Consider the following 26,445-nt stretch of genomic DNA (forward strand, 5'->3'; position numbering starts at 1 on the left):
ATTTTTAGCAGTCTCTTTTTTCTGCAAAATGATAACCAAGTTAGCCTTTTCTTTTGATACAACATACCTACTTTGTTTGGAACCGGTGAATAATGGAAAACATGTTTAGCTGTTTGTTTTTTTTGTAAAAAGATAACGGTGTTAGCTTTTTCTGCAGCTACAGGGCATGTATGGTATCACTCTATCAAACAAGAAGACAGTCGCATGTAACTACGACGGTGTTTGCTAGTTCACCTTACATGCATTAATGTAATAACGTGGTTAGCCTACTCAACGTAAATTACACACGAACAACATTAAGCTCCTCACGCAGAGAAGAACGGTTGCTGCTGCATCATCATCCGTCTGCTACACTGGCAGGGCTAGGGGCCAGGACTCTCCTCTTCGGGTTTTTGGGGGATGTTGCTAACTCCAGGTCCAATAACAGGCAACCCACCCGCAGCAGATGTGCTCGGTGTGAAGTCTCGCAGCAAGCTATCAAATACGGCGCATTTCTCTGCTTTTAAAAAAACGCTATTGCGTTGCCAGGTGTTTCATTGGATTCGAGGTGTTACTTCCTTTGCACAGTATCACAGTATCACCTTAAAGCACTTGTTGCTGCTGAGTTTGCATATTTTGCTGTGAAGTACAGCCAGACTTTTGACCGCTTTGCCTTGGACATTTAATCTGTAGCTCTGCTCTCAAAGAACATACGTACCTGGACCCGCCTACTATCCTCGGAAACGTAAAATGATTGGCTAGAATCCAAAGTGTATGACATCTCAAGAAAAAAAAAAGCCACCCGTATCCGGTATACCCGCACCCAATGTTCCCTCTAATTTTTCATGTGTCTGAGCGAACACAGAAACTCCCTGAGCGATCCCTTGGACCACTGTGAGCAACAGCAGACGTGTGCACTGTGGTGACGCCAGCATTGAATCCATGCAAGTTACATGGTTTATTAAAATAATAAAATTACAGCATTTACATTTATGTTAGACTACTTTTAATTAACTATTTTAGCCCACTTACAATGAAAATTTAAAAAAACAAAACAAAAAAATCTTGTTCATGACCTGTGTAGCATGTTAACACTATTGGAAGTAAAAATAACTTGAACTCCAATTTTGAAAACACAAGTTTCTTTTGTTTTTTTTTTCATAAAGCTCTGACTTGTATTATGAGTCTGTGGTCTGGGAGAGAGTCTGTAACTCTGTCTGCAAAATACAGTAAATAATGACCAATGTTGGGTAATTAATTATATAGTTACTTCTTCAAAAAAGTAACTGAGTTATGCAAACAACAAAGTTTTTTGCAGCTGTTTACCTAAAAATGCAGCCAAGGCGTTTTTTTAAATAAACATTTTAAATTATTTAGAGAACAATCATCAAATTGCATCAAATCTGATGCCACACAAATTATTTGTGCCACTCCAAAAATAATTTCTGTCAACTATGAGATGAAGGAGAACAACAGCCTGATACCTGCAGGCCTGACAGCAGCAGATGTGTCACTGCTGTAACACCTGTAACACTCAGCAGTCGCCTCATTGTTCTGACACACACTAAACGTCGCCACGCCGCTTTGCTCGCTAAAACACCGGTGTCGGCACATAAGGACGCTGTCAGAGCCTGTCAACGACATTGATTAGCTGCGTATATACGAATGTGAATCGCATTACTGGCTGGATCCCATACGGGAGCAGCCAGTCACTGACTAACACTGCAAAACAGACTTGTTAAAGTATTGATTTTAATTTCAATTCAGGTTAGATTTTTTTTTTTGTGCGCAACGCAGATTTTCTGTGCGCAGAGACCGTGCCAGCAGTGCGCAATTGTGCACACACACAGCTTCGAGGGAACATTGCCGGTACCCATTCCTAACTCTGTTCCACATGTGTTATGTTTCCTTCAGGATTAGCTAAATAAGAGAGGATTATTTTCCATTTATTAAACTGCATTTAGCTACTCTTTCGTATCACATTTACTTTGGGAATGCACCAATTGGTCCACATCCTGTTTATGCAGGGCCCACTTTTAAACGGTAAATTGCTGAAAATGTAGCCATATATAGCGCTTTTCTGTGTCTTGCACTCCTTTGCATAGATTGAAGCATCTGTGTGTTCCTGTTTTGTTGAGTGTATCTGTCTGTGTGGCTGTTGAAGGCTACTGAGAGTGTGACCTTCACAGTTCACCAGAGGACCATCTATTACATTTGTTAGGTTATGCGTTTTTGATATTATTGCATCCTCACTGGCACACTCAGTCCTTAGTGTGGGCTTACCCTGCTCCATACCTTGTTAAGGATAAAGAACTTACAACCTGGAAGTAGATTATATCTCCCATAGTGAGATACAGAGAATGGTTGCTTACCAGGGTAACTCTGGTTTTCTGAAACCCAGGTGATGTTTGGTTTTCACCTCCAAACAATCGCAGTCAGAGATCAGGTGAAAGAGGAAAGAGCAGAGAGCGTCAAAATAAAAGGGAAATTATGGGAGCAAACACCAGAGTTTAACAATTGTTCATCACTAAATACAGTACAGATATTTTAATAAGGAGAGGTTATTTGAAAGAATGAAATTGATTTACTGATGAACAGAATTTAAACAGGTGATTTGCCGTTAGACTCAGATGGCCTATCTCAGCGGAACAGAACCCCGTCTGTGAAAAGGATTAGAGCAGGAGCCCCGAGAGCCTGGAAGCTGGTGGTGGAATGGTTGAATGGAGCATGAGTGATGAGATGAGGCGTGTACAAGGAAGAATAACCGAGGACACAGCATGAATGCTGATTGGCCTGGAGAAGGTGATTGGACTAGACCACTTCAGGAACGCCTTTAGCCACACCTCACCAGGTGTAGACAATCGGCAGTTAAACCTAGGCAACACCTGAAGACAACTGCATTTCCACTGTAAGGAGTGTAAGGGTTGCAATGGGCTGTAACAAAGGACAAGCACAGATGAGTCCACTATCATAGACTGGAACATCATTCATAACTTTTTATGTTATAAAGGGGGTGGCAGTAGAGCTTCTGTGATTGGTCACATCAGAGAGTGCTTGGTTATCAGAGAGTTACCATAGTAACCAAAGGTTTTAAAGATTGCAATATAGCTATTGTTGTCCAGAGGGGCCGATGGTGCGATATGGCAGCCTCGCTTCTGTCAGTCTGCCCCAGGGCAGCTGTGGCTACAACTGTAGCTGCCTCCACCAGTGTGTGAATGTGAGAGTGAATGAATAGTGGCATTGTAAAGCGCTTTGGGTGCCTTGGAAAGCGCTATATAAATCCAATCCATTATTATTATTATTATTATTATCAAATCAACAAAATATTAAAGAATCATTAAATATGTGGAATAGTTCATTCTTTCCTTTTTTCATCAGTGGTTTACACACTGGCTTGCAGGCAAAATGTCACTGGTTCGATTGCAACCGGAGATACAAATCAGGGTTGTGCCTGGAAGGGCATCTGGTATAAAACTCTGCCGTATCAAAAGATGCTGAGCTATCAGGTGTGGTGACCCCTTGTGACAAGGGAGCAACTGAAAGTGAAACACTGTTTTGCTTTGTCTTTGTGTAAAGTGTCCTTGAGTGTTTTGAAAGGCGCTTAATAAAATGTATTATTATTATTATTATTATTAATGTTTTGTATAGAATCATAACAAAATGTGAAAAGTTCAAAAGACTATGCGGCTGTTTAGCTGTGCCTGTCCGTCTGCCATCAGCTGAGAGAGATGCCGGTCAACTCTCTGGAGAAGCCGTGGACGGTAGACCCCTCTGAGGTGGCAGAGCGGCGGGATCTTAGGGACAGTCGCCTGGTGTTCAGCATCGATCCACGCGGCTGTGAAGATGTAGACGACACGCTGTCTGTACACAAGCTCCCCAACAGAAGGCTGGAGCTGGGAGTTCACATTGCTGATGTCACTCACTTTGTCAAAGAGGGTTCGCTCACAGACTTGGAGGCACGTTCAAGGTGAGGAACTGGTTGGAGTGGTTGGGTAGAGTAGGTGGGATATAAAAGGATAAAAGAAAATTACAGCATCTTGCATAAGTGTTCAGAGGAACTTTCAGAAGTACAAAGAGGCAAGAAAGTTGTTGCCTGAATTAATGTTGCATCAGCAGCATGCCTTGTAGCGCAATTATAAATAACACAGAGGGCCACCTTAAATAAGGCTCGTGTCTGATGTGAAGCATTAAGCCTTAAATGTCTATCATTTAATCACATGTAGAAGGACTTCACAGGGTCCATGATGGCTTTGAAAGTATCACTGGCACCAGGAATTGAACCAATGGTCAGCACGTTGTTGGTTCAATCCCTGGTGCCTTCGGGCTTCATGTTAAAGTCACCTTGCACAAAATACTTAACCCCCAAATTTCCCTGGATGCATCCGTTAGTGTGAGTGTGCATGTGAGAGAAAATGCTTAAAGGTATAGACTAACGCGCTGTATGAATATGTGTGCGAATGGACGAATGCTGGTCGTGCTAAAAGGTGGTTGGGGTTCTCACAGTAGAGAACTGCTACACACAGAACACAGTGGTCCATGTTGTTACGAAGAACTTGTGCTCATTTTGAGTACGATGCCATTAACAGGACAGGGGAATGTTTCCGCTGTGGGAAAGCCTGAGTGATTTTCACTGTGGCCTTCATAAACATATATTACTACGGGACATGGCAGCCATACTTGTACACAACATTCAACCAGAAGGTCATGCAGCAAAAAAAGGAAAAATGAGTCCGCTTCCAACTAAATTAGTTTTATTCTACTGAGTGGTAGAAGTAAAGAACAGTGTGTCACACATCATTTGTTTTCAGATCCCCTTTGTACAGTTACGGGTGTCAGGAAAACACCGGAGGTCACATGATGGCATGTGACCTTGAGTACCTGATGTTAATGGTTTGTCTATAATTGGCTTTCAGTGCATCTTATTAATAAAGAGGATGATGATACAAGACAGTTGAACCACAGTAATAGAACAAGAAGATATTCATCTGTGTTTATGTCCAGATATATGCACATGTTCTGATTTATTTATTTATTTTGTGCTGTATTGTACAAATGAATAAAACTGAGTTTAAAATATCTGCAGTAAATGAAGTGAAGGTCGGGGCTGCAAAAGTAATGCTTGCACTTGATCTCCACAAATTTTCCTTCCTGGGAACATGCAGCGATGACACCATGTGACAGGGAAGCAGCCCAAAAAAATTTGTGTCACAGCTGAACGGCCGACAAATCTGCAGCAAATGCATTCTGCTGTCATCTCGGTGTAATCTCGCTATAATCCAAAATCTCTACGGAATTCTTTCAGCACCTTGTTGAGTCTTGGAAGTGAAGAAAGGAGTGTTCAGAAGGCAGAAGTGTCTAACCCAGTGCTAATAAAATGTATCTGATAAAGTGTAGTCTGCAGATAAATTAGTAAGAAGGTCCATGAAGTGCATGTCGTTTTTTAAAGGCAGCAGCAGCAGCAGCAGCAGCAGCATGTACAGAAGATGATTGAGAGCCGAGTGAGGAGAGAAACTCCGTGTAGACTGTTAACAACGTGCACTTATAAAATAATACTGAAATCTTACTATATATTTTTTATGTTGTGATTTTTAATGTAGTTTTGGTCCTCTGCTTTCTCTCTGACTTACTCTAAAATTCCATTTTACATTTCATAGCTGTCCACAAAGCAGCGTGCAGATCACCCACCTGTCCAGCTCGCCTCCACACTTTAAAGAAGTAAATTAAAATCTCATGATTGTGGTTTGAAGCCTTAAATTCTATTTCAGAAAATGGGGAATATTTATTAAATCATAAGAAAAACATTTTGCTTATTTATTTCATCCTTCCTGACTTATTAATAAACAGAAGGATGAAAATGACAAAGGTGGAACAAACTCTGAATATTTAGTACTTATTTTCAAATTATGTCTCACTTTTGATTAGAAAGAAGATGATAAAGCTGCTGCTTTGATCTCATTGCCTTTTTATATTTATTATGTCACTTCTTAAGGGCTACAACCTACTACCTGGCAGACCGCAGGTACGACATGCTGCCTGCTATTCTCAGCGCAGACCTTTGCTCACTGCTGGGAGGTGCTGACAGGTTAGTAGACTTCCCATCACACGTTTCATTTTCATATGCTTAAAATGCATGCTAGTTGTGTAACTGACACTTTCAAATTCAGGTATGCAATGAGCGTGCTTTGGGAGCTTGACGCAGAATCCCTTGAAGTCCAAGAGGTCTGGTATGGTCGTACACTCATCCGCTCCTCCTATCAGCTCCACTACGAGCTGGCTCAGGCGCTCCTCAACGGAGAACAGGTTGAGGTAGCGGAACTGGCCAACCTGGGTCCTCAGGAAAAGGGTTCTAAGCTAGCTCAACTCACTGAGGCACTTGAGATGCTCACACATGTAGCCAGACATCTTCGGGCAAAGAGGGACAGAGGAGGAGCGCTGGAGCTGGAAGGAGTGGAGGTATGATTGGTTTCTTGTATCTTCATAGAGTATTTTGTGTGTTTTGGTAATGTGTGTACTTAACAGTAAGACTATATAAATAAAGACTGCAAACATTTAAGGTTCATGTTCTTAATTGAAAGCGTAAGCATGTTATAGCTGAGTGTCTAACCCTAACACATCGTCATTACTGACGTCTAACATACGACACAAAATGATTCAATGAATCTGAAGTGAATCAAACAAAGTAAACCGTGCACATAGCTTCAGTGGAGAGAAATCCATTCTGCACATTAAAAACTGGAACCACTATCTTTCTCGCACATTTCAGCTGCAGAAGATTCTCCCTTCTAAGCTTCTGTCTAAGTGAAAGTTTGACTTAACCTCTGTGTTTGGTCATTTTGTCAGATGACATCATGGTTAGAAAATTCAGTATCAGTCACCCCGAAACACTTCATACAGCCGAGGGGAGGAAATCAGGTCAAAAGACACCTGTGGAAAAGGGCCAGGGATTAATGATAACTAATGATTAAATGGAGATTGGTCTATAAACATGTAGTCAGTGATAATGATGACAAAGAGGTGATGATGATGTTCGGCGTCATCATGAGAATCCCCCAGCTGCCACGGTCTATTGCAGCATAACTAAGGGAGGATTCAGGGTCACCTGGTCCAGCCCTAACTATATGCTTTAGCAAAAAGGAAAGTTTGAAGCCTAATCTTAAAAGTAGAGATAGTGTCTGTCTCCTGAATCCAAACTGGAAGCTGGTTCCACAGAAGAGGGGCCTGAAAACTGAAGGCTCTGCCTCCCATTCTACTTTTAAATACTCTAGGAACAACAAGTAGGCCTGCAGAGCGAGAGCGAAGTGCTCTAATAGGGTGATATGGTACTACAAGGTCATTAAGATAAGATGGGGCCTGATTATTTAAGACCTTGTATGTGAGGAGCAGGATTTTGAATTCTGGATTTAACAGGAAGCCAATGAAGGGAATCTGCTCTCTCTTTCTAGTCCCTGTCAGGACTCTTGCTGCAGCATTTTGGATCAGCTGAAGGCTTTTCAGCGAGTTTTTTGGACATCCTGATAATAATGAATTACAGTCGTCCAGCCTGGAAGTAATAAATGCATGAACTAGTTTTTCAGCGTCACTCTGAGACAGGATATTTCTAACTTTAGAGATGTTGCACAAATGGAAGAACGCAGTCTTACATATTTGTTTAATATGTGCATTGAAGGACATGTCCTGGTCAAACATGACTCCAAGGTTCCTCACAGCGTTACTGGAGGCCAAGGTAATGCCATCCAGAGTAAGAATCTGCTTAGATACCATATTTCTAACATGTTCAGGACTCAGTACAATAACTGAATGAATTTAGACGCAGGAGTCTTCCAGGTCTTTATGTTTAGTTTGGTTTTTTGCTGTGTTATTTACAGAATTACAGATGGATACCATATATTTCTTTTCATCGATAATAAATTATAGTACGGTCTAATAGAGACGTTATTTTTAAAATCAGGCGTCTAAGCAGAACACGTTCCTCAGCAGAAAACATTTTATCAGAAAGTCATTTCAGTGAGAATATTGGAATAAAGAAACCAAGCACTCCACTGTGAAACCACTGACAGTTTTCACATTAGATCACAGCCATTTATCTACAGCGGCTGGTCGGCCATCTGTTAAAACCTCATATGGACAATTCCTGTTGTTCTATAAGATGCTCTCTAATAGGATGTCTTGGATTTATTTATTATTCAGTTATTGCATTCCTGTTATGGCTGTACGCACACAGAATATTGATATGAAGTAAAAATGATTCTCTCGGGTTGCTTCTGGGATAGTGGAAAAACCAATATATTTCTAAAAGTGTGTTTAATGATTGAGCTGCCACCCAAAAATCAAGTTCTTATCTTGACAAAGCTGGATTATTGACCGCTGGTGAAACATCTGTTGTCCTGAAGGATAAGGACAACAGATGTTTCATCTTGATCTATTATATAAAACGGCCAAAACTGTGTTCAAATCCAAACTTTCTGGCTTCTTTTGGTTCCTGCTGAAGTACTTTGGGTCCCCTCAGTTCATCCTTAGTCTGAGAAAAGTTTTGTTCTCTCTTTAAGGCACATTTCCTTTGAGCTAACTTAAACTCTGATTGGCTGTCCACTATAAACAAAAAGCATGAACAGCAGATCGGTGGAGTTTCTGTGCCCATGAGCAGAGCTGTGTGCCTGTTAGGGATATGTGTTCTTACTGGTATGATAGAGAGCTGAACGTAGGAAAGACAGTAGACTGTTTTCAGGTTGAGATTCATTCACATTTGGTTCTCCGTGCAGCATTTGTTCCGGTGGAATGGTGCATGTTCAACTGAGTTAAAGTAAACTGTAGTAAAATGTGGCCCACTGATGCATTTTCATATTCTTTTTCATTGAAGTCACGTTAGAAGCATTTTCCCTTTTCAGGTGGGTGCCCAGCTGGATGAGGAGAGGAACATTACGGCCCTGGTCCCTCGTCAGCCCCTGGAGGTCCATGAGACCGTGGCAGAGTGCATGATTTACGCCAACCACTGGGTGGCCCGCAAGATCCAGGAAGCTTTCCCCAACCAGGCCCTTCTAAGGTGTCACCCACCACCACAACAGGAGCTATTCAACCAGCTGGTGGACACTGCAAAGGCCAAAGGTTTCACCATTGACACCAGGTAATGTTTTTGACTGTTCAGTATAGAAACTGAGGAAATGCATATTGTAGTCCAACGCACATCATGTTCAGACACACAAGTGTGTGAACCTGAAATGTTTGATAACACGGGGACACACTCAGGTGTCACATGAGCAGTCAGACAAGAAGAAGACATGTTCCTTCAGCTCAGGTTGAGGTTGAAGCCAAATATGCTTCCAAACCAAAGACTAGAACATATGATGAAGCATATCTTGCCTTTGGCTTCAGCTTCACAACAGCTGTCGTGGCAAGGTCGGTCTCCCCGACAGAATTAGTTTCCCCTGCGTCGGGAGCACACGCTGGGCTGTCCAAATCACGGACAAACAGGATCCCACATTCTTGATTTTCAGTTCACAAACACTTCTTATAACGACTAACTACTCCTGAAACTTTGGAGGTTTTAGCTCTTTACACAGTAAAGTTACAGGATAAATATAATTATCAGGCAAAATGTCCTTCGTTTGTTAAAATAATCCCGTCTGATACCACGAGAGGACAATAAATATTTCATTTTCTGTTGTAACCCTTAAACTGAATGGTAATGTAACGACACTCAGGTTTCACTTTTTTACAAAACTAAAACATCACTACTTCCACGTCTGACTGTTTGTAATGGAGGCGGCGTAACCTGGATCCACACTCCGTGCCCAGCGAACGCTCGCCACGCAGGGGGAACACATGCTGTCGGCGATGCCGACCTCGGCACAACGCTGATCCTGCCGCAGTTTGTTCCCCGGTTCAAATCCCGGACAAACAGGATCCCACAGCTGTTTATGCTTTTAAACCCGTTTTGCACAGAGAGCAGTGTTGAATATTCTCACACGGGAACAAAACAAACAACTCAAATAATTAAAGATGGTTTGTTTTTCTGTTTTTTAAAAGAGGCAGTGATTTATTTAATTACAACCTGTAATCTATTACAGTTAACTTTTATTTGTTTAACTGTTTACAAAAGGTCTGAGGATCTGAGGCGTGGAATGAACTGCAATGGAGTTTGAAAACAAAATATGAATGTGCGGTTGCAGGATTGTGGTGGGGGGGGGGGGGTTAAACCAACAGCAGAACCGGTCCCAGGACAAGAGACATGGTGATGCAAGTAGCTTTGTGTCACTGACTGCTGAGATGAGAGGCCTCACTCATCCCTGGTTTCTGGCTCTGTTCCTTCAGGTCCAACAAGGCTTTAGCTGCCTCACTGGACCGAGCTGTGGACCCACAGGACCCCTTGGTGAACAGGTTGTTCAGAATGATGGCCACCACTGCTATGTCACAGGCTCTGTACTTCTCCACTGGTGCTCATCCTCAAGACCAATACTACCATTATGGTACGATACCGCTGCACAGCTTTTATTGGCTGCACTAGAGTTTCAGTGTGACTGTGGGTCAGTCCATCCATCACACGTCTGCACACACTTGTCCAACGTCTGTTGTTTGTGAAGAATTATTCGACTGAGAACTAGAAAGAAGGCTAACGTGCTGATATTTGCTTCGTTGTCGTAGGTCTGGCTCTGGATCGCTACACACACTTTACCTCACCCATCCGTCGGTACGCAGACATTGTCGTGCACCGCCTTCTTACCGCAGCCCTGCACATGCAGAGGGGCGTTGTATCTGGTAAAGCACCAGCCAGTAACAAAGAAGTGGAGGAAATGGCTCACCATGTCAACAGCAAGAACAGGGTCAGGGGTGTTTTATTGTTTGTGTTTTTCAATGATTCACCTCTTACTCTATTAACAGAAGCTGTGCTGACGTCTGTGTTTCATTTGCAGGCAGCACAGGCAGCCCAAATGCGATCCACAGCACTGTTTCAGTGTCTGTTTTTCAGAGAACGAGACCCTCAGACAGACCCGTGCTGTGTGGCTGACGCTGTTGTCTACTCCATTCGAGACAACGGTGTCTTGGTGTTTATCCCAGAGTAAGAACCGTCAGTCCTGTGTTTTGTTCTGCAGTCTTCTTCTTTTCCTTTGTTTAATGGAGCTGTACAGCAGCTCACAGACGGCCAACCACTCGTGTATTTTTAATAGACGAATTCAAAGTTTATGACAATGAATGAATTTGTTGGAAGATGTAATTGCACGCTAATCAATGTATATTTAACAGTATACACGCTAGTTTTATTTTCTCTTAAAAAACCTCAAAATGAGTTTTAAATTGTATAAATTTACTAAACTAATTCCTTAAACATTTATTGTGAGCAGGGAAAATCGGCTAAAACCCCGAATCTTTTCTCTACCAGGCTTTAAATAAGTTAATTGCATTGCTGAAGTTGAGTCTGTGGGGAGGGACGGTGCTTTGGAGCCAGCCTTGTGTTTGTGGCACTTCTACGTTAGCTTAGCTAACCTCTGGAGGTTGCTGCTTGTTTATTGCAAGGAAAGTGTAATTTAATAACATCAGTGTTCTCCATGCTTGTGGTGTTACAGGGATATGCAATATTAACAGTTTATTAAAATGTAACCTGTGGTCATTTTGAGAAGGCTGTAGAATCCATGTAATGATTAAAATCACAGGGCGCAAAGCAGGTTGAGTAATATCACTGAGTAAGTAAGGCTGCCTCTGACCACAGCCATGTTGTTCACAGGTATGGTGTGAGGGGGCCTGTGTATCTGAAGAACAAAGAGGGCCTGGTGGTGGTAGCGGGACAGGACGGCAGCTGTGATTGGCAGGGTGGCACTGTGCGAAAATACCCGGACCGCATTACCACCACCTCCAGCTGTGGCACCTCCACCTTCAAACTGTTTGACCACATCACCGTAAGTCACAGAAAACGCTAATCAATCATTTTAGAAGGTTTCCAGCAATGCAGCGCCTAAAGGCGACGATTCCAAATATATATGCATGAGTGTATATGAATCACAGGTTCATACGACTACTGGATCTTTTGTGGTCCAACATTAAGAGACGTTTTATGATCTTGTTGTGATAAAGTGTTGTGTGGTTGCTGCTTTGTTAGCTAATCTCAAGGTAACAAAACGTCAGTAAGATGAATGAGACGAAAATGCTTCCTGAAAATAAATCATTTAAAGTTATTCAGTTTATTGTTTTTAAATATTATATGAAAACAAAAACATAAGTGTGGGGGGGGGGGGAGGCTCTCCTCCAAGACAAGAAATGTAATGCTTCCAGTTTGTGGCGTTTCTACACAAACCTTTTTGTAAAGGGAGATAAAAAATGACAGTGGGCGGTAATTGTTTTCACATAAACGCCTTTAAACGCTGCACGGTCGCACTCTCTCTCTCGCACTCGATAAATGATCCATTGTTGCTCTGCACACGTTTGTTACCACAAACGTCGCATGCACTTATGTCATTGTCATGAGACACTCTTGCAAACAAACTCACGGTTTAGTAACACAGTAGAGCAGCGTGTTTACGGGACAGTAACAGTAATCTAATTACCTTTTTTGCAACAGTAATCCCTTACTTTACTCGTTACTTGAAAAAAGTAATCTAATTATGCGTTGCTGCCCATCACTGGCGTCAAGTTATATTAAGTTCAGGCATGTTACACACGATGATTGTGAGGAATAAGTGCATGTGATTTAAGCAAAAAGAGCAGGAAACATTACCCTAAGGTTAGCTAACAAAAAGAAACTGAAGTAACGGTGTGTTATTCTCACATCTTTGGCTTTAAGACATGAAAAAGTGACAGAGTACTGCTGCTTCCACTGTTATCAACATCTTTTCTTTCTTTCATGGACTTATCCTGGGGTCATAAATGTCAAAGGGCAAAGGCAATGCTAACAACATAGCTTACTGATGGATGATGATGGATGACACATGTGGCCAAAACAAGATAGAAAGAAACATTAGCCCAAACACAAGTTGTCCACCACAGCATTGACTGCTGTCAAGCTATGATCATATCAAACAAAGAGATGATGATGATATTCAACAAACAAATCAACAAAACAACAACCTCACTGTGACACTTGACCGAGGTCACAGTGTTAATGAATGTTTTTCTCCCCCTCTGCTCCAGTCTCCACGTCGTGTGAATGTTAGAAAGCACAGTAAAGAAAGTTCGTGTACGGATGGATGAACGTTTGTTACATTGGATACGTGTGTGTAACATACGTATCCAATTTATCCTATTTATGAACAAAATTGTGGCACAGTCGGAAACTTCTCCACTCTACACCACTGTCTACTTAGCTGTGACGCTGCGCACAGTGCTGAGAGGACTGCTGTTATATATTACGTCACAAACCTTAAGTGGGCCTGTCTTTGCATAGCATTCCATTAGACTATTTTCAGTAGGTGCCATTACTGTGTAGTGATCGAACTGAGGAATACTGTGACTTACGTTCTCTGCTCTCTTCAGGTTCGTATTTCTGTCCACTCTTCAACTTGCCACGCTGACCGTCTAAACCTCGAGGTCATCAGCAACAAGCCTCACCACAGTGCCAAGTCCCAGCAGCCCAGCCCTCAGGGCCGCAGTCAGCTGGTCAAAGAGGTGGTGCGTCAGAATGAAGAGGCGCTGGCTCAGGAGAAGACAGCCCGGCGCCCCAAACTCTCCAAAGAGGAAAGAGAGTTTCGTCAGAGCAAAACTCCCAGTCTGTACTCTATTCTGGAAGAAATCAGAGAGTTGGCTCTGATGGATCTGGAAAGGGCTTCACGCCTCCCGGCAACAACAGCATAGAAACGCTGTAGCCCAGCTTTACCTCCAAGCAGACACTTGTGAGAACTGCACGCTGTGCGCTAACAGAACGGTGATCATTGAAGATCACTCGTGCTGAGTCATCCAGGTCATTCTTGTAGCTCCAGATTGTGTGTGGACAAACCACACGAGTGTGTGAAGTCACAGGAAAGCAAACACAATATTAAGTAAAAACATGTCCCGCCATCTTTTTAGAAACCAGAGTCAAACCGAATCAGTGGATACGTTTTGTAAAAGTTAGTTTTTAAAATCACATCAAGTTAAACTTAGTTGTAAGGAGGATAGGGAACGTGTTAATGCCAGTGAAGTGTCAGCAGTTACTTTGACAAGACCTAGTACTCACTGCAAATGTGGTTCAATCCTGCAGGAAACTAGTCAACTGCAGCAGGTTAAAGAAGTCTGGTAACAAAAGGCTTTTCTCTCAGCACCAGTGATCTCAATATCTCACTGGTGGGATCAATGTCTTGTGTAAATTAAATGTCTTGTGTTATAGAACCATTTTTGGTGAGTTCACACATATTGTACTACCTGTGACCACTTCATACAAAACCCAGCACGAGTATTGTTCTGGAGATGATAAAACGTCCACTCGTCCATTTTCTTCTGCACGTCCTGGAATCTGTCCCAGCTGTCATAGGGTGAGAGGCAGGATACGCCCTGGACAGGTCACCGGACTGATAAAACTTCATGTCACTCATTAGCAGACTTTAAAATAAACCCGTAGAGTAATGAAATACACCTGAGGTTGGTTGTGTTGGAAGTGATGTATAAAACTAGGATGTATTTATCTTATAGTTTGTATATCAAGAGCCTGTATAGAAGACACCAACACCAAGGACATTTTTATTGTTTGAACTGGTAAATAATCAGAAGCGTTTTTTGGTTTGTGGATTTTAAGATTGTTTTCTAGAACTACCAACAGAAATATGAACTGTACATAACTATTTCAATATGTGTGCAGTGGCCTGTAATTAAAAATGGTGTTTTCATTAGCGCAGATGGAGCCACTTCATCGTGTTGCGTTTCATGTCCCTGCAGTAGCTTAAGAAAGAACTGTTCATAATTGAACGAGCACTTAATGCTTGGAAGAGGGTGATGGTCAGTTGACAGCTCACATACTACACACACACAGAGGCCTTTTATAGAAACATGTTTGCAACCAAAATTCTGCCAATAGTGAAACTGGAGAAAGAAGATGCATCAGAGCAGGAACTGTGGATCAGTTCAAATATTTTTCTGTAACAGATACCAACACATGGTAAATACGTTTAGGATTTGGACTTTTAAAAATAAGAAAAACATTTATTTCCATTGATTATAAATGTCTTTGCTAACCCAAAGCTGACGTCACAGTAGGAACATGTGCTCAAGATATAAACCACCAGAAATGCACAACATTACTCGAATGAGCAGGCACGAACATTGGGAAACCTTTAAATCTGCTCACTGCCAAAGCTTTTCAGCAGAAACTGCTGCACGTGAACTTTAATCCCCCTCTACACAGTCGTTGCTGAGCTGTTGCTCAGGGCTGAGGCCGGTCTCAGCCTCAGCGGGCTCAGAGTCTTTGGGGGGAAGCGGGCTGGTTTGTTGCGTGGAGGTGTTGTTGGAAGGCTCGAGGTCAGGATCTTCTACAGTTTCATCTCCATCAGTAGAACCTTTGATGACATTTGGTGAGGATGCAGCTGGAGGTTTGTCTCCTAACATGTCAGCAGTCTGAGAGGCTGAAGGGCCTGAAAGGGTTGAGAATTAGAAACAGTGATGGTTTCAGTCAACACAGACACACTCAGTCTACTACGATTTATAAAAGACAGGCAAAGCTGAGATAATGAAAAATGAAACTGTAAACTGCAGGGTTCAAACTCATTGTTCAGGGTCAAATTTAAGCACTTTAAGCACTTTCAAGGTCCATTATCAAGCTTTTCCAGCACATTACCAAAAAAACAGTTTGCATGTTCCACTTTGCATCACCTCAGTAAGACCATGTAAAAATTAAAACAAATCGTCTTAGGTTGACTTAAATGTTCTTTGTTCCTCTTTTGTTAAAACAGAGAAAAATGCACCACACAAAAATACTGAAAAAGGAAATGGTTGTCTTATATGCATATAGTGCACAAACTCAAAAAACTCATTTCTCTCAAAAATGCAGATGTGCAAATGTGAACAAATCAACTTGTTAGAGATGCTCATCTCCACTTGGAAAAAACAACCACACAAAAGAAGAAATCTGCACAAATGAACAAGTCTGCTCATCAGATATTGATGCTTCTTTCCTACGTGACACAACAACAGGAGACAGATGTTTGGTACTTTAACTAGTTAAGCACCCACACCACCAAAAATGGGGGAAAAGAGAGGAGATCACATTTAATCGGTTATAACACGAGGTCAGAAATATAAGTGCAGACATGAGTGTCCACAGAAGCCTCTGAATCTCAGCTGTAAACCATTTCTACAAACACCAAACAGTTAAAAGAGCAGTTACATCACCATGAATCTGTGGACAGGTAACATCCATATTTTGATTTATGATTTTCTGGAGTTAAATGTGACCCAAAGTATATTTTATAGCATATAAGCTATAAAATACTTTTAAAAATTAGGTGAGGGAAATAATCATTTTTTTCTATGTTTGAGTCCCAGTAACTTTGACATAGTAACATCTGCAGTAATATTTACCCCTCTGATGACAGCTCACAAGCGTTAGCTTTATTTTGATACCAAGACTGTTTACACAGAGTTTGTAATTGCAGAGAAATACTCCATTTATTTTGGCCTCTTCATTTTCGAGCAGGAAGCTCAGAAAAGCCCTGGGGGCCTAACAGGTCAAAGTTCATTCCCAATAAAACTAACTGTGAGATGTTTGACTACATTGCTCTCTGGATTATTGTTACAGTCCTAAATGATCAGCTTTAAAGTGTTTGTGCTAATAACACCATGTACAGTAAGACAGGCATGGAGAACAGCACTGACGGGAGGCTTTGAACAGATGACACACTCAGTTCAATTCAACATATAAGACTTTAAAAACGCACAAACATCGACCTAAAATCTATTTATTCAGTCCATCACCTGTCATAGAATTATGTCAAATAATAATGTATTGTTCATCTCCCTTAAATAAACAGGCAGCCTTAAAGTATGAAACATTCATTCATTAAAACACTAAAATGTGTCTGTCGTCTCCGTGGCTGATAGAGCCCCACAGGCATCAATGTGAGCTTAAAGCCATTTATAATTTTTAAATGGTTTAATGTGTCGGTGCTCACGATAAACACATTTTGAATGAAAGCCAGGGAACTTCAGCAGCACAAGAAATGGCTTCTTTGTGCCCACATGCATCAGTCCTTCTTTTTACCAGTTTTTCTTTAAGGCTTAAGTTGGCTAGTTAAGTGTCGGACTAACGATTAAAGCTTTCACTTGAGTGAAGTCACTAATATTACTGCTACTGCTAAGTAATGTTAGCCAAGTTTAAAGCACACTGCATAAATCACCATGCCATAACTAACTGCTGTGCTAGCACTGCCGTACTCTATCACACTCAGTGCATTTCAATCATGTCTCTAGCAAGTTTGATAGCTAGCAAAATAATAATCATAGTTTTAAACATTAGCCTGTGTTATGTACACATACTCGAAATTATTTACTGTCATGTGACTCAAGAGTACAAATTCCTTCAGTGTCGTTTTCCATCGAACACTCATTAAAACAGCACGAACCCTGAAACTGCTTATTAAAATAATATGTATGTAAATAATAGTATGTTGCATTATAAAAAATTAAGCTTTTGACTGCCCTCCAGAGTTCACGTTAACTTCAGATCTCTGGAAGCTACACTACCCGAATGATGTCAGCTGTTTAGTTTCTATACTGGACAGAAAAAAAAAAAGGGGGGGGGGGGGGGTGGATTGGCTCCTCTTAAGGAGGACTAATGACTAAAATGTGAAAGTTTAAAGTCGATGAGTAAATCATGCTCGGGTAATACAATGGAAACGGTCTCATATCACCATCTAGTGTTATAAACTGTAAACACATTTTTATGGGTGAAGGCTCATAATAGAGACCGATCAACAGGTCATTTTCTTTTCTATGGGTCTCATTTAAATCACATTACATCATTTCTGCGGTAAATGAGGACCCTGAAGAACGATTTAATGTCACTGTTAAAGATTTGTAGACAATAGATCGCAGACAGCTGGCTCCGCTTTAACTAAAGAGGAAGTAAAAACAGTTTGGATCACAAGTGTAAGGCAAAAACAAAAATACTACGCCTAATTGAAGCTGACATCAGACAGGCAGTAAAGAAATCAATGTTTTCTACATGCTTTGCCTCTTATTACCAAACTCCACACTAATGTGAGGAATCTCTGGTGGTTTGGACGAACTGTGCAATACGGGAACTCGTCACTCGACCTTCAGGGTTTCTGGTGGATATATACACTAGATCCACTTCACTATATTGTAAGGAGTATTCACTCACCACCCATCATCCAAATCATTGAATTCAGGTGATCCAGTAACTTCCACAGCTGTATAGAATCAAGCACCTAGGCATGCAGACTGCTGCTACTAAGTGGAAGTGTTTGGGAACGACAGCAACTCAGCCATCAAGTGGTGGATCACGTAAAATCCCAGAGTGGGGGTCAGTGGATACTGAGGCGCACAGAGGTTGCTAATTTTCTGTGGAGTCCATCGCTCCAAACTTCACGTGGTCTCCAGATTAGCTAAAGAACAGTGCACAGAGAGCTTCGTGGAATCCATTTCCATGGCCGAGCAGCTGTAGTCCAAGCCTTACATCACAGAGTGCAACGCAAAGCAATGGGACACAGCGGTGTAAAGCACGCCGCCACTGGACTCTAGAACAGGAGAGATGCAGTCTATGGAGCGACGGATCACAGTTCTCAATCTGGAAAGCCGATAGACAAGTCAACTTAGCAGTTGCCAGGACAACAGAGCTCCAGGTTTGGTGGCAGGGGGATTTCGGTGCGGGGTTGTTTTTCAGAAGTTGGGCTCAGTCTCTTCGTTCCAGTGAAAGGAACTCTTAATGCTTCAGCATGCAAAGACATTTTGGCTCCCGACTTTAAGGGAACAGTTTGGGGATGGCTTCTTCCTGTTCCAGCATGACTGGGCACCAGTGCACAAAGCAAGGTCCACAAAGACATGAACTCTGGCATGGGAGTCCTGACCAGAACACCACTGGGATGAATGAGAGCAGAGATTTGGAGCCAGGCCTTCAACATCAGTGTCTGACCTTACAAATGGTCATAAACTCCCATAAACACTCCCAGAAGAGTTGAAGCTGATATAGCTGCACAGGCGGACGTCGTGAATGGGATGTCACTCGAGTTCATATGAGTGTGGGGGCAGATGAGCAAACACTTTTGGCAATATACTGTACATTCAATGTTTTGCTTTTTGTATTTTCATATAAAGTTAATACACCAATGAAGCTAGATGATCCTTATGAACCTTCGCTGGATGTTTTGTAGCAGAATCATTAATTATTTCTGTTATATTGTGTCCCAGCTGTATGATACATTTTTGCCATTCTTACCAATTTGCTGCTGGCGTGCGCGCCTCTTTTCCAGGGCCCGCTGTCTGTTCAGCTCAATACGTTTCTGCTGCTCTTCGGTCAGAGAGGGAGTAGGTGGGGGAGCGAGGGCTTCGGCAATCTGCCCTTGGGGAGCATTAATAAAACTCTCTCTGCTGAACAGATCAGGATCCCCAAATGTTTCCAGTTCACGTTGTACCTCTTCGTCACCAGCACCTGAACACAATTTCAAGCAGTGCTGATAATTAAGTCCTGTGGAATATGGCAAGTATTTCCTATGTGCACCTGCAGGTGTGAATCCACCGTAGGGCTGTTCGATACAACGATATATACAAAAACGTCTATTTCATTTTACGCTATCGTTTGTTTCGTGGTGTCGCAAAATAAACTGTTTACGGCAATATTTCTTCATGGTTCTGATGTCACTGTAGTAAAGTTCTCTCTTTCTCTTATATATAACCACACTACGGACGGACAAGCGCCTGTTTTTATGCGTTGTCGTTAACAACAACGACGGTAAAACCATCGCGTGTCCGCTTGTTTATGTTCCACATAAACCTTTCAGAATAAAGCTCAAGATCCTGTTGAGGCTTTTCAAAATAAACGGAATCACGTGAAAGAGCAGAGTGTTTACGGATGAGAAGTAAAACAGAGCCGCCAGGTGCTAAAAAATAAACCTTAGACTCAAACGTTAGAACAGGCTTTCCCCCGCAGCACGCCGTGTAATAAATACTCACAAAGAAAACGGCGCCGTTACAACTTCTGTCTAAAAATGTGTCGTTTCATGCATCGGTTAAAACACTCGACTCCAGCTACATGACGCGCAGCTGGAAACACTTCACGCAAGTCGAGATTCACAGAATTGACAGAAAATGTTACATTTCTGTGATTTATATCGTTATCGGACGATAGAATTCTTATATCGGGAGATGAGACTTTGGTCATATCGCACAGCCCTAGTCCACCGTATCCCCATCAGTAATGATTTTTCTTCTTACCATCTGTACTTGTAAAATCTTCATGTGTCAGGGGCATGTCCAGTCGTATTTGTTTAAGACATGTCTATAGAAGAATGAGTAAAAAATTACAAATTCTGAACATTAGGAATCCCACACGCTTGCAGGAAATATTCTACTGCTTCCTCTCACCTGCACTTCCTTTTTGCTGCCGAGCCTTTCCACTTTGTCAATAAAATCTTCAAATTGCAATTTGGGGTACAACCTGTGGGCCCAGTTCTCCATCTTCTGCATCAGCAGCCGCAGGTCTGCAGCCTAATGGGGCAAACATCAAAAACAGCGAGTAGTGATATGAAAGAGGGCTGTGTGTGATAGGACGCTTCTTCTTCCCACTAAAAAATGACTTCCAGTCATTGGAACAAAAGACATCTTAATTTGGTAAACCAACCTCTGGTTCCCCTCACTCATTTTTGACCACGACAGAAAGGGCAACTTTTGACCTTTGCCTTTGAACTGGATATTGTCAAAGAGAGTGCCCAGAGCTGGAAGCCCTCGATCTGATATCAGCCTGGGAAAAAATATTAAGACTAAGTTAAACCATTAATGGATTACAAGCAGGGTTAGCAGCACATCCAGGCGTATTTGGCTTATCCAATTCAGGATCGTGGATGGCTGAAGCCCATCCCAGCAGCCAGGTCGCCAGCCTGTCACAGGGCCAACACAGACAGACCCTCTGAATGGAAATGTCAGTGCCTTCAGATGTACCATGTTCAGAAGGCAGTAGCTTGTTGGGGGGGGGTAGGGTGTTTGGTTTTCAGGGTGCCCACAACCTTTCTTTTCCTACCTGTTTGTACATAAGGCAGTATAATGAGAAATAGTCAAATTTCTCCATCTAAAAATAAAAAATTGCTATATATATATATATATATATATATATATATATATATATATATTTATAGCAAAGTTGCAATTAATTTGAATATTTTATCAAATGAAAATCTATGTTTTTCTTTAATACAGCTTGCAAGTTTTATCCTAAGTATAATCGACGTTCTTACTTAAAAGCTTATTTAACATCCTTTGATTTAGTATAACTTAGTTCTGTCCAGGAACATTGTGAACAGAACAGTAACAGAGGAGTGCCACTGGAACACCCACTGGGAGACTACTGGGAACGAGCCTGACTTATGGTTGGCAATACTAACCAGGTTCACACTATAGGTGTACAGAGACTGGAAACATCTTTCTCACACACATCCAGGGATGTCTCCAACGCTCTGACAATTTTCAGTCTGGGAATTTTGCCCATCCAAATGATGAAAACAACAATGGTATTAGAGTCTTTCTTCTTTAAATGACTGGCAGAGTGAAGCTGCACCATCATCACACAGATGCAGTCATTTGTACCCGCCGCTAAAGCGTAAGAAGACGCTGCAGTACTCTGCGAAACGACAGGTGTCGCCACTCAGATAATATCACATCACTTTTTTTGTGCAAAGTTCTTTCCACAAACTTACGTTTTCAAACATTTGCAACAACTCTGTGTGTCAGTGTGTCTCTGAGCCTCTGTGCACGATTATTAGTGAAACGGTGATAAAAACCAGTGCAGTCACAGACTCGTGTTCAACCTGGCTGCAACACTGACAGTCTGCACACGTCAATCAATGATTTTGGCCTCCTTGTGTCCCAGCTCACACAAGATGACATCAAATTCCTATTTAAATGCGCATTTTAATGCATTTCAACCCTCTGTCGTGATATAAATGTCTTTGCTACCTGTGGGAGTCCAGCTTGGGTTGGGGTCTCTTCACGCCTCTCCTTTTAGCAGTAGGGACATCAGCCAGCTGTGATACCTCACCTTCATCTCCTGCATTGAAAACACATGACAACAGGATGTGTTTCTAACTCATTCTGTTGGCAGCGTGGCAAACTTCAAGCTTATCTTTAAATCCAGACAAATTATAGACTGGAGGTTACAGAAGAAATGTGCTGGTTTGAACAGTATCTGATAGGTTTCATTTGCTCACGCAAACAAAAACATGTGTGTTGTTATTGTTAGAAACATCCAGTCTCAGAGAGATGCTGAAAAACCAGTTCATGCATTTGTTAATTCTAGGCTGAACTAACAAATTCATTATTATCAAGCTGTTCCAAAAAGCTTTGTGGAAGGACTATGAGAGGTTGTATTTCTCCCACATTAGCCTTTTTTCCTGAATCTTATTTTTCTATGATTCTTCATTAAACCATGAATTTAAAATACAAAGTTCTGAATCATCACATCTTAAAGACCTCATAGTAATCCTGTAAGAGCACAGCAGCATCTACCATCTGCAAAAGGGTCTCCTTCCTCCTGGCCTCCCCGGCCTGGGGAGTGTGGTGGTGGGAGTGGGGGGAAAGCTTCATCCTCTATGCCGTCATAGTCAGGAATGTCCTGCGGGCTATTTTCCTGTGGGTCAACCATGGTGAGTCGGTCCTGGAGACAAAGTAAAAGACGTGTGAGCCCCAGTCGTCAACAGCATCAGCATTAAGTTACATGAATTTAACTGCAAGTTGAAAAAATGACATTTATTTCTGTAAGAGTAATTCTTTACTGTGTTACAACATCAACATGAAAACCTAAAAAAAACTGGCATTTACTTTTTTCTTTTTTTACATCAACAGGAGGAGCTGTACAGACACTCATCCCACCTGGAATTATACCCCAAATTCAGAAATGTACTATTATGATACATTAATGGTCCATTATGTTTGTTTCACAGTTATATACATAATACAATTTATAGATTTGTATATATTTACATTCTATCAGGGATGAACTGGTTGTGAACCTTTGGGCTGATAATGACATTTAAAAGTTACAATTTGGATGAATTATTACTGCGATACTTCTTTTGGACTCTGTAGTACCACAGAAATATCATTAAAGTAACAGGTTTGTTTTAAAGTCTTTCAGCTGTTCCGTAAGCATCATCGTCATCATCATTTATATAGCACTTTAAAAACACACCTGGCAGACCGAAGTGCTGCACAATACAAATGTAGTAATAAAATAGCAAAAAACAAACATAGCAATAAAGTAAACTCTTGAGCCAAAATGATGTGACACAACTAGGGCTGCCACAAACGATTATTTTGATAGTCGACTAGTCACCAATTATTTATGCGATTAGTCGACTAATCAGATCATCATCCACTGGACATAAAACTACAGCTTATTGCACCATGCAGCATATGCTCTTATATAACTATCATTAGCTTACAGCTTTAAGCTTTTAAGGTGCTAACTAAAAATAAAGACAAGATGATAGTTTATTCAATTTTAATGAAATTTGCAGATTGTTTCGGTGAAGTTTAATAAACTCCTTGCTATCTAAAATATAACAGGACAACGGAGTATATTCTCCAGCATCTCACACTTCTGATAATCAGTTGTCTGCTTGACGTTTATTCAGCTGTGTAAAAACTATAACTTTAATCTCAGACAAACCGATTTACTCAGGAACAAATAAAATACTAAAAAAAAAAAAAGCCAAACAACAACATTTTTAATTTATCTAAGTGACTCATATATATTTAACCTGAGTAGCGAAAGACGGCGGTGGGTTTGAAAACAATTTGCCTGGAGTCCGGTGTTCTCACCGTGCTAGTGACCTAGCCCCCGGCTAGCTATCGAGCTAGTGGGTAACAGACGACTCTGAAAACGTCGGAGCGCTTTTGAAAATATGTGGTGTCCTGATAAACTGAGCTGATATTTGAGGTTTACACAGCTACATTCTCGGCTGAAAATATGTTAAACGTTTATTTTGTGACCCAGAAAGAATAATAAGAGTAATATTAAAACTAACTAGCTGCCGCCATTGTTGGAAACTGAGCTGGGCCGCGCTATGAATTCTGGGACACAGCTGCTGCTTCTTCTTCTTCTTCTTCTTCTTCTTCTTCTTCGGGGTTTAACGGCAGCTGGCATCCTTGTACATGCAGTGCTGCCATCTTCTGTTTCAGTCCGTTATTACACTCTTAAATCCTGCTACTTATTCCTGCGTCTTTTGGGATCTTACAAAGCTTCAAACGACGCGTCGACTATTAAATCAGTCGTCGACGATTTTGATAGTCGACGTAATCGTGACTAGTCGACAAATCGTGGCAGCCCTAGACACAACACAGACACAAAAGGAAATCTTCTACATTGTTTTGCTGTTCACACAAGTTCTAATGCTACCCTTTGTTTCTGGAAGGAGACGATTTTCTGTCCAGTATTAAAGTTCAAAGAACAGGGTATCCGTCTCCAGTGGGCTGCTAAACAAGTTTACCAGAAAAATCAGACCCACGGTCATGTTGTGTCACTTTGAGTGATTAGTCAGCAGCAATAACAGGGAATGACAAACTGACAGACTTTGGATATAAAACAAACAATTTAAACATTTAGAAGTTAAACATCTTCTCGGATTCCTTTTGCTGCACATGTCTATGTATGTATTTGCTGTACAGTGTCATTTGTTTGGAACATTAATCTTGATGTATACATAAACATTTGATTTAAAAAACGTGTTTAAAAATGAACACTGACACAATTAAACACAACACTGGTGCACGGTGACTGCAAACAGAAGCAGCTGCTTGTATCCTCCTGTGGATACAAACCAGCAAGAACTCATCAGATCTCTGTCACTTACCATTAATGAAGTTTGGCTTTTATTAATAAACAGAGAGCACGGATATCTATGGAAGAAATATAGTATCATCAGAATTCAAGTATTTTTAGACATTGAATTTATGACACTGAATTTTTATCCTCCAAATTTCCCTGCAAAAATATTCACCTGCAAATATTCACCTGCAAAAATTCACCTGAAAAAAATTCACCTGCAAAAATTCACCTGAAAAAAATTCACCTGCAAAAATTCAACTGCAAAAGTGATGAACTTTAATGACCCAAGCCAGAGCAATCAGCACCAGATCGAGTCGAGTGGCTCTCAGCCAATTAAATTACGCTGTTTGATCACATGACACCGTTAGCCAGCAGTGTGTCTCCTAAAAGAGAGCTGTTTAAAGGTGAGTGATTAAGTTTTTCTCCTAAATAGAGATCATTACAGAACGCCTAGTCCTACTTAAAATCCCATTTATTATTATTATTTTTTTTTATCATCTACTCGAACTAAGGAAAACGTTTGACTAACTCAAAGACAATTTCCACGCCTCCCCTGCCTGACTGCAGAGGCAGTTTTGAATTTAGGAGCGCCAAGATGGCAGCGGCAAACCCTGGCGGCTCTCCGGTGAGTATATATATATATTTTTTTTATCTTCAAGTTTGTCTTTTGAAACCTTAATTTTATTTAAATCCGTTGCTCACGTATAAAGTACACAGACGGGGTCTTTGCTCAACTCGTCTGAGGCGTGTCTCACTAAGCGCTACATGCTAGCATCCTGCTAACCGAGCTACCCTTTACATGCTGTGCTTTAGAAAATAGGATACTCGTTAAAAAAAAATACTCCGCAGATATCCGGTTGTTCAGTCTGACGTCACTAGCCGTGTCTGGGTCTAAACTCCGCTGCAGGTCCATATATCAAACGATCACTGTGGCATTACTGAGAGTTGAAAAACTGTCTAAAGTCTTTCATCTTTAATAAAATGATCAGCGTTCTGCTCTACCAGGTGTAACAATTGAGTTTAACATCCAGGCATCCATGAAAACGGAATTTATGACATTTAATGGAGTTAGAAGTTAGCAGGGAGTTAGCTCGCTAGCTTCTATCTAAATACAATATAGCATGTCCTGACTGCGGGGTTTTGGAAACAAATTAAAACATACAGCTCTGTTATCACTTCCAGCATAAATGAAGACAGAAAACTAAACAGCAGTGACGTTTGTAGGGTTACTGAAGTTGGGCTAGCTGGTATATAATGATGTGCTACGTGACCGCTAGCGACATAGCTATGTTAGCATAATATAAACAAGCTAACTTTTTTTTCCACTCGATAAAAGTTAACGTGAGTGTTCTCGGTGGTCAGAAACAAATGTAATCGCATGGCAGGATGCTGTAAAAGGACCAAACTTCAGCCAGGAGAACAACTGAGATAATCCATCCACAATACGAGGTTAGTCATTCATATACTGCTGCATGGGCTGGGCTGTAGTTACATCGTAAGGTTTTAAAAACTGAGCTTAAATA

General features: G+C 41.3%; 2 protein-coding genes across 3 annotated transcripts; one reads left to right on the forward strand and one right to left on the reverse strand.

Moving 5' to 3' along the window:
- Positions 1-3,680: 3,680 nt before the first annotated feature.
- On the forward strand, positions 3,681-14,685 carry LOC308385972 (DIS3-like exonuclease 1). The gene is made up of 9 exons (XM_080865220.1): positions 3,681-3,946; positions 5,969-6,061; positions 6,144-6,432; positions 8,865-9,100; positions 10,288-10,442; positions 10,618-10,796; positions 10,887-11,032; positions 11,696-11,867; positions 13,438-14,685. The coding sequence occupies exons 1-9, from the start codon at positions 3,708-3,710 to the stop codon at positions 13,753-13,755; spliced, it is 1,827 nt and encodes a 608-aa protein (XP_080721346.1). The 5' UTR covers positions 3,681-3,707; the 3' UTR covers positions 13,756-14,685.
- A 362-nt stretch (positions 14,686-15,047) lies between these two features.
- LOC308386000 (TIMELESS-interacting protein-like) lies at positions 15,048-25,250 on the reverse strand. 2 transcript variants are annotated; one of them, XR_013969682.1, is made up of 9 exons: positions 25,095-25,250; positions 24,948-24,993; positions 22,603-22,750; positions 22,054-22,144; positions 20,726-20,845; positions 20,470-20,592; positions 20,320-20,383; positions 19,325-19,537; positions 15,048-15,503 (listed from the first exon to the last, which is right to left on the reverse strand). XR_013969682.1 is itself a non-coding variant. In XM_080865268.1 (7 exons), exons 4-7 carry the CDS (start codon positions 20,569-20,571, stop codon positions 15,259-15,261), a joined length of 624 nt encoding a protein of 207 aa, XP_080721394.1. In that variant the 5' UTR covers positions 20,572-20,592; positions 22,054-22,144; positions 22,603-22,750; positions 23,917-24,327; the 3' UTR covers positions 15,048-15,258. The 2 variants fall into 2 exon arrangements, 1 of the variants encoding a protein (XP_080721394.1); XM_080865268.1 differs by lacking the exons at positions 20,726-20,845; positions 24,948-24,993; positions 25,095-25,250 and adding an exon at positions 23,917-24,327.
- Positions 25,251-26,445: the final 1,195 nt, after the last annotated feature.

Source organism: Rhamphochromis sp. 'chilingali' (assembly GCF_963969265.1).
Source record: "Rhamphochromis sp. 'chilingali' genome assembly, chromosome: 18".
Lineage (NCBI taxonomy): Eukaryota > Metazoa > Chordata > Actinopteri > Cichliformes > Cichlidae > Rhamphochromis > Rhamphochromis sp. 'chilingali'.

Excerpts from the sequence above, each read along its gene's own strand:
- LOC308385972 (XM_080865220.1), top strand. The coding sequence starts at position 3,708 with ATGCCGGTCAACTCTCTGGAGAAGCCGTGGACGGTAGACCCCTCTGAG. Across the intron at positions 3,947-5,968 it reads GACTTGGAGGCACGTTCAAG|GGCTACAACCTACTACCTGG; the intron begins GTGAGGAACTGG and ends TCACTTCTTAAG. Across the intron at positions 9,101-10,287 it reads GGTTTCACCATTGACACCAG|GTCCAACAAGGCTTTAGCTG; the intron begins GTAATGTTTTTG and ends CTGTTCCTTCAG.
- LOC308386000 (XM_080865268.1), bottom strand. The coding sequence starts at position 20,571 with ATGCAGAAGATGGAGAACTGGGCCCACAGGTTGTACCCCAAATTGCAA. Across the intron at positions 19,538-20,319 it reads AGATTTTACAAGTACAGATG|GTGCTGGTGACGAAGAGGTA; the intron begins GTAAGAAGAAAA and ends AATTGTGTTCAG. Across the intron at positions 15,504-19,324 it reads CGCACGCCAGCAGCAAATTG|GCCCTTCAGCCTCTCAGACT; the intron begins GTAAGAATGGCA and ends CAACCCTTTCAG.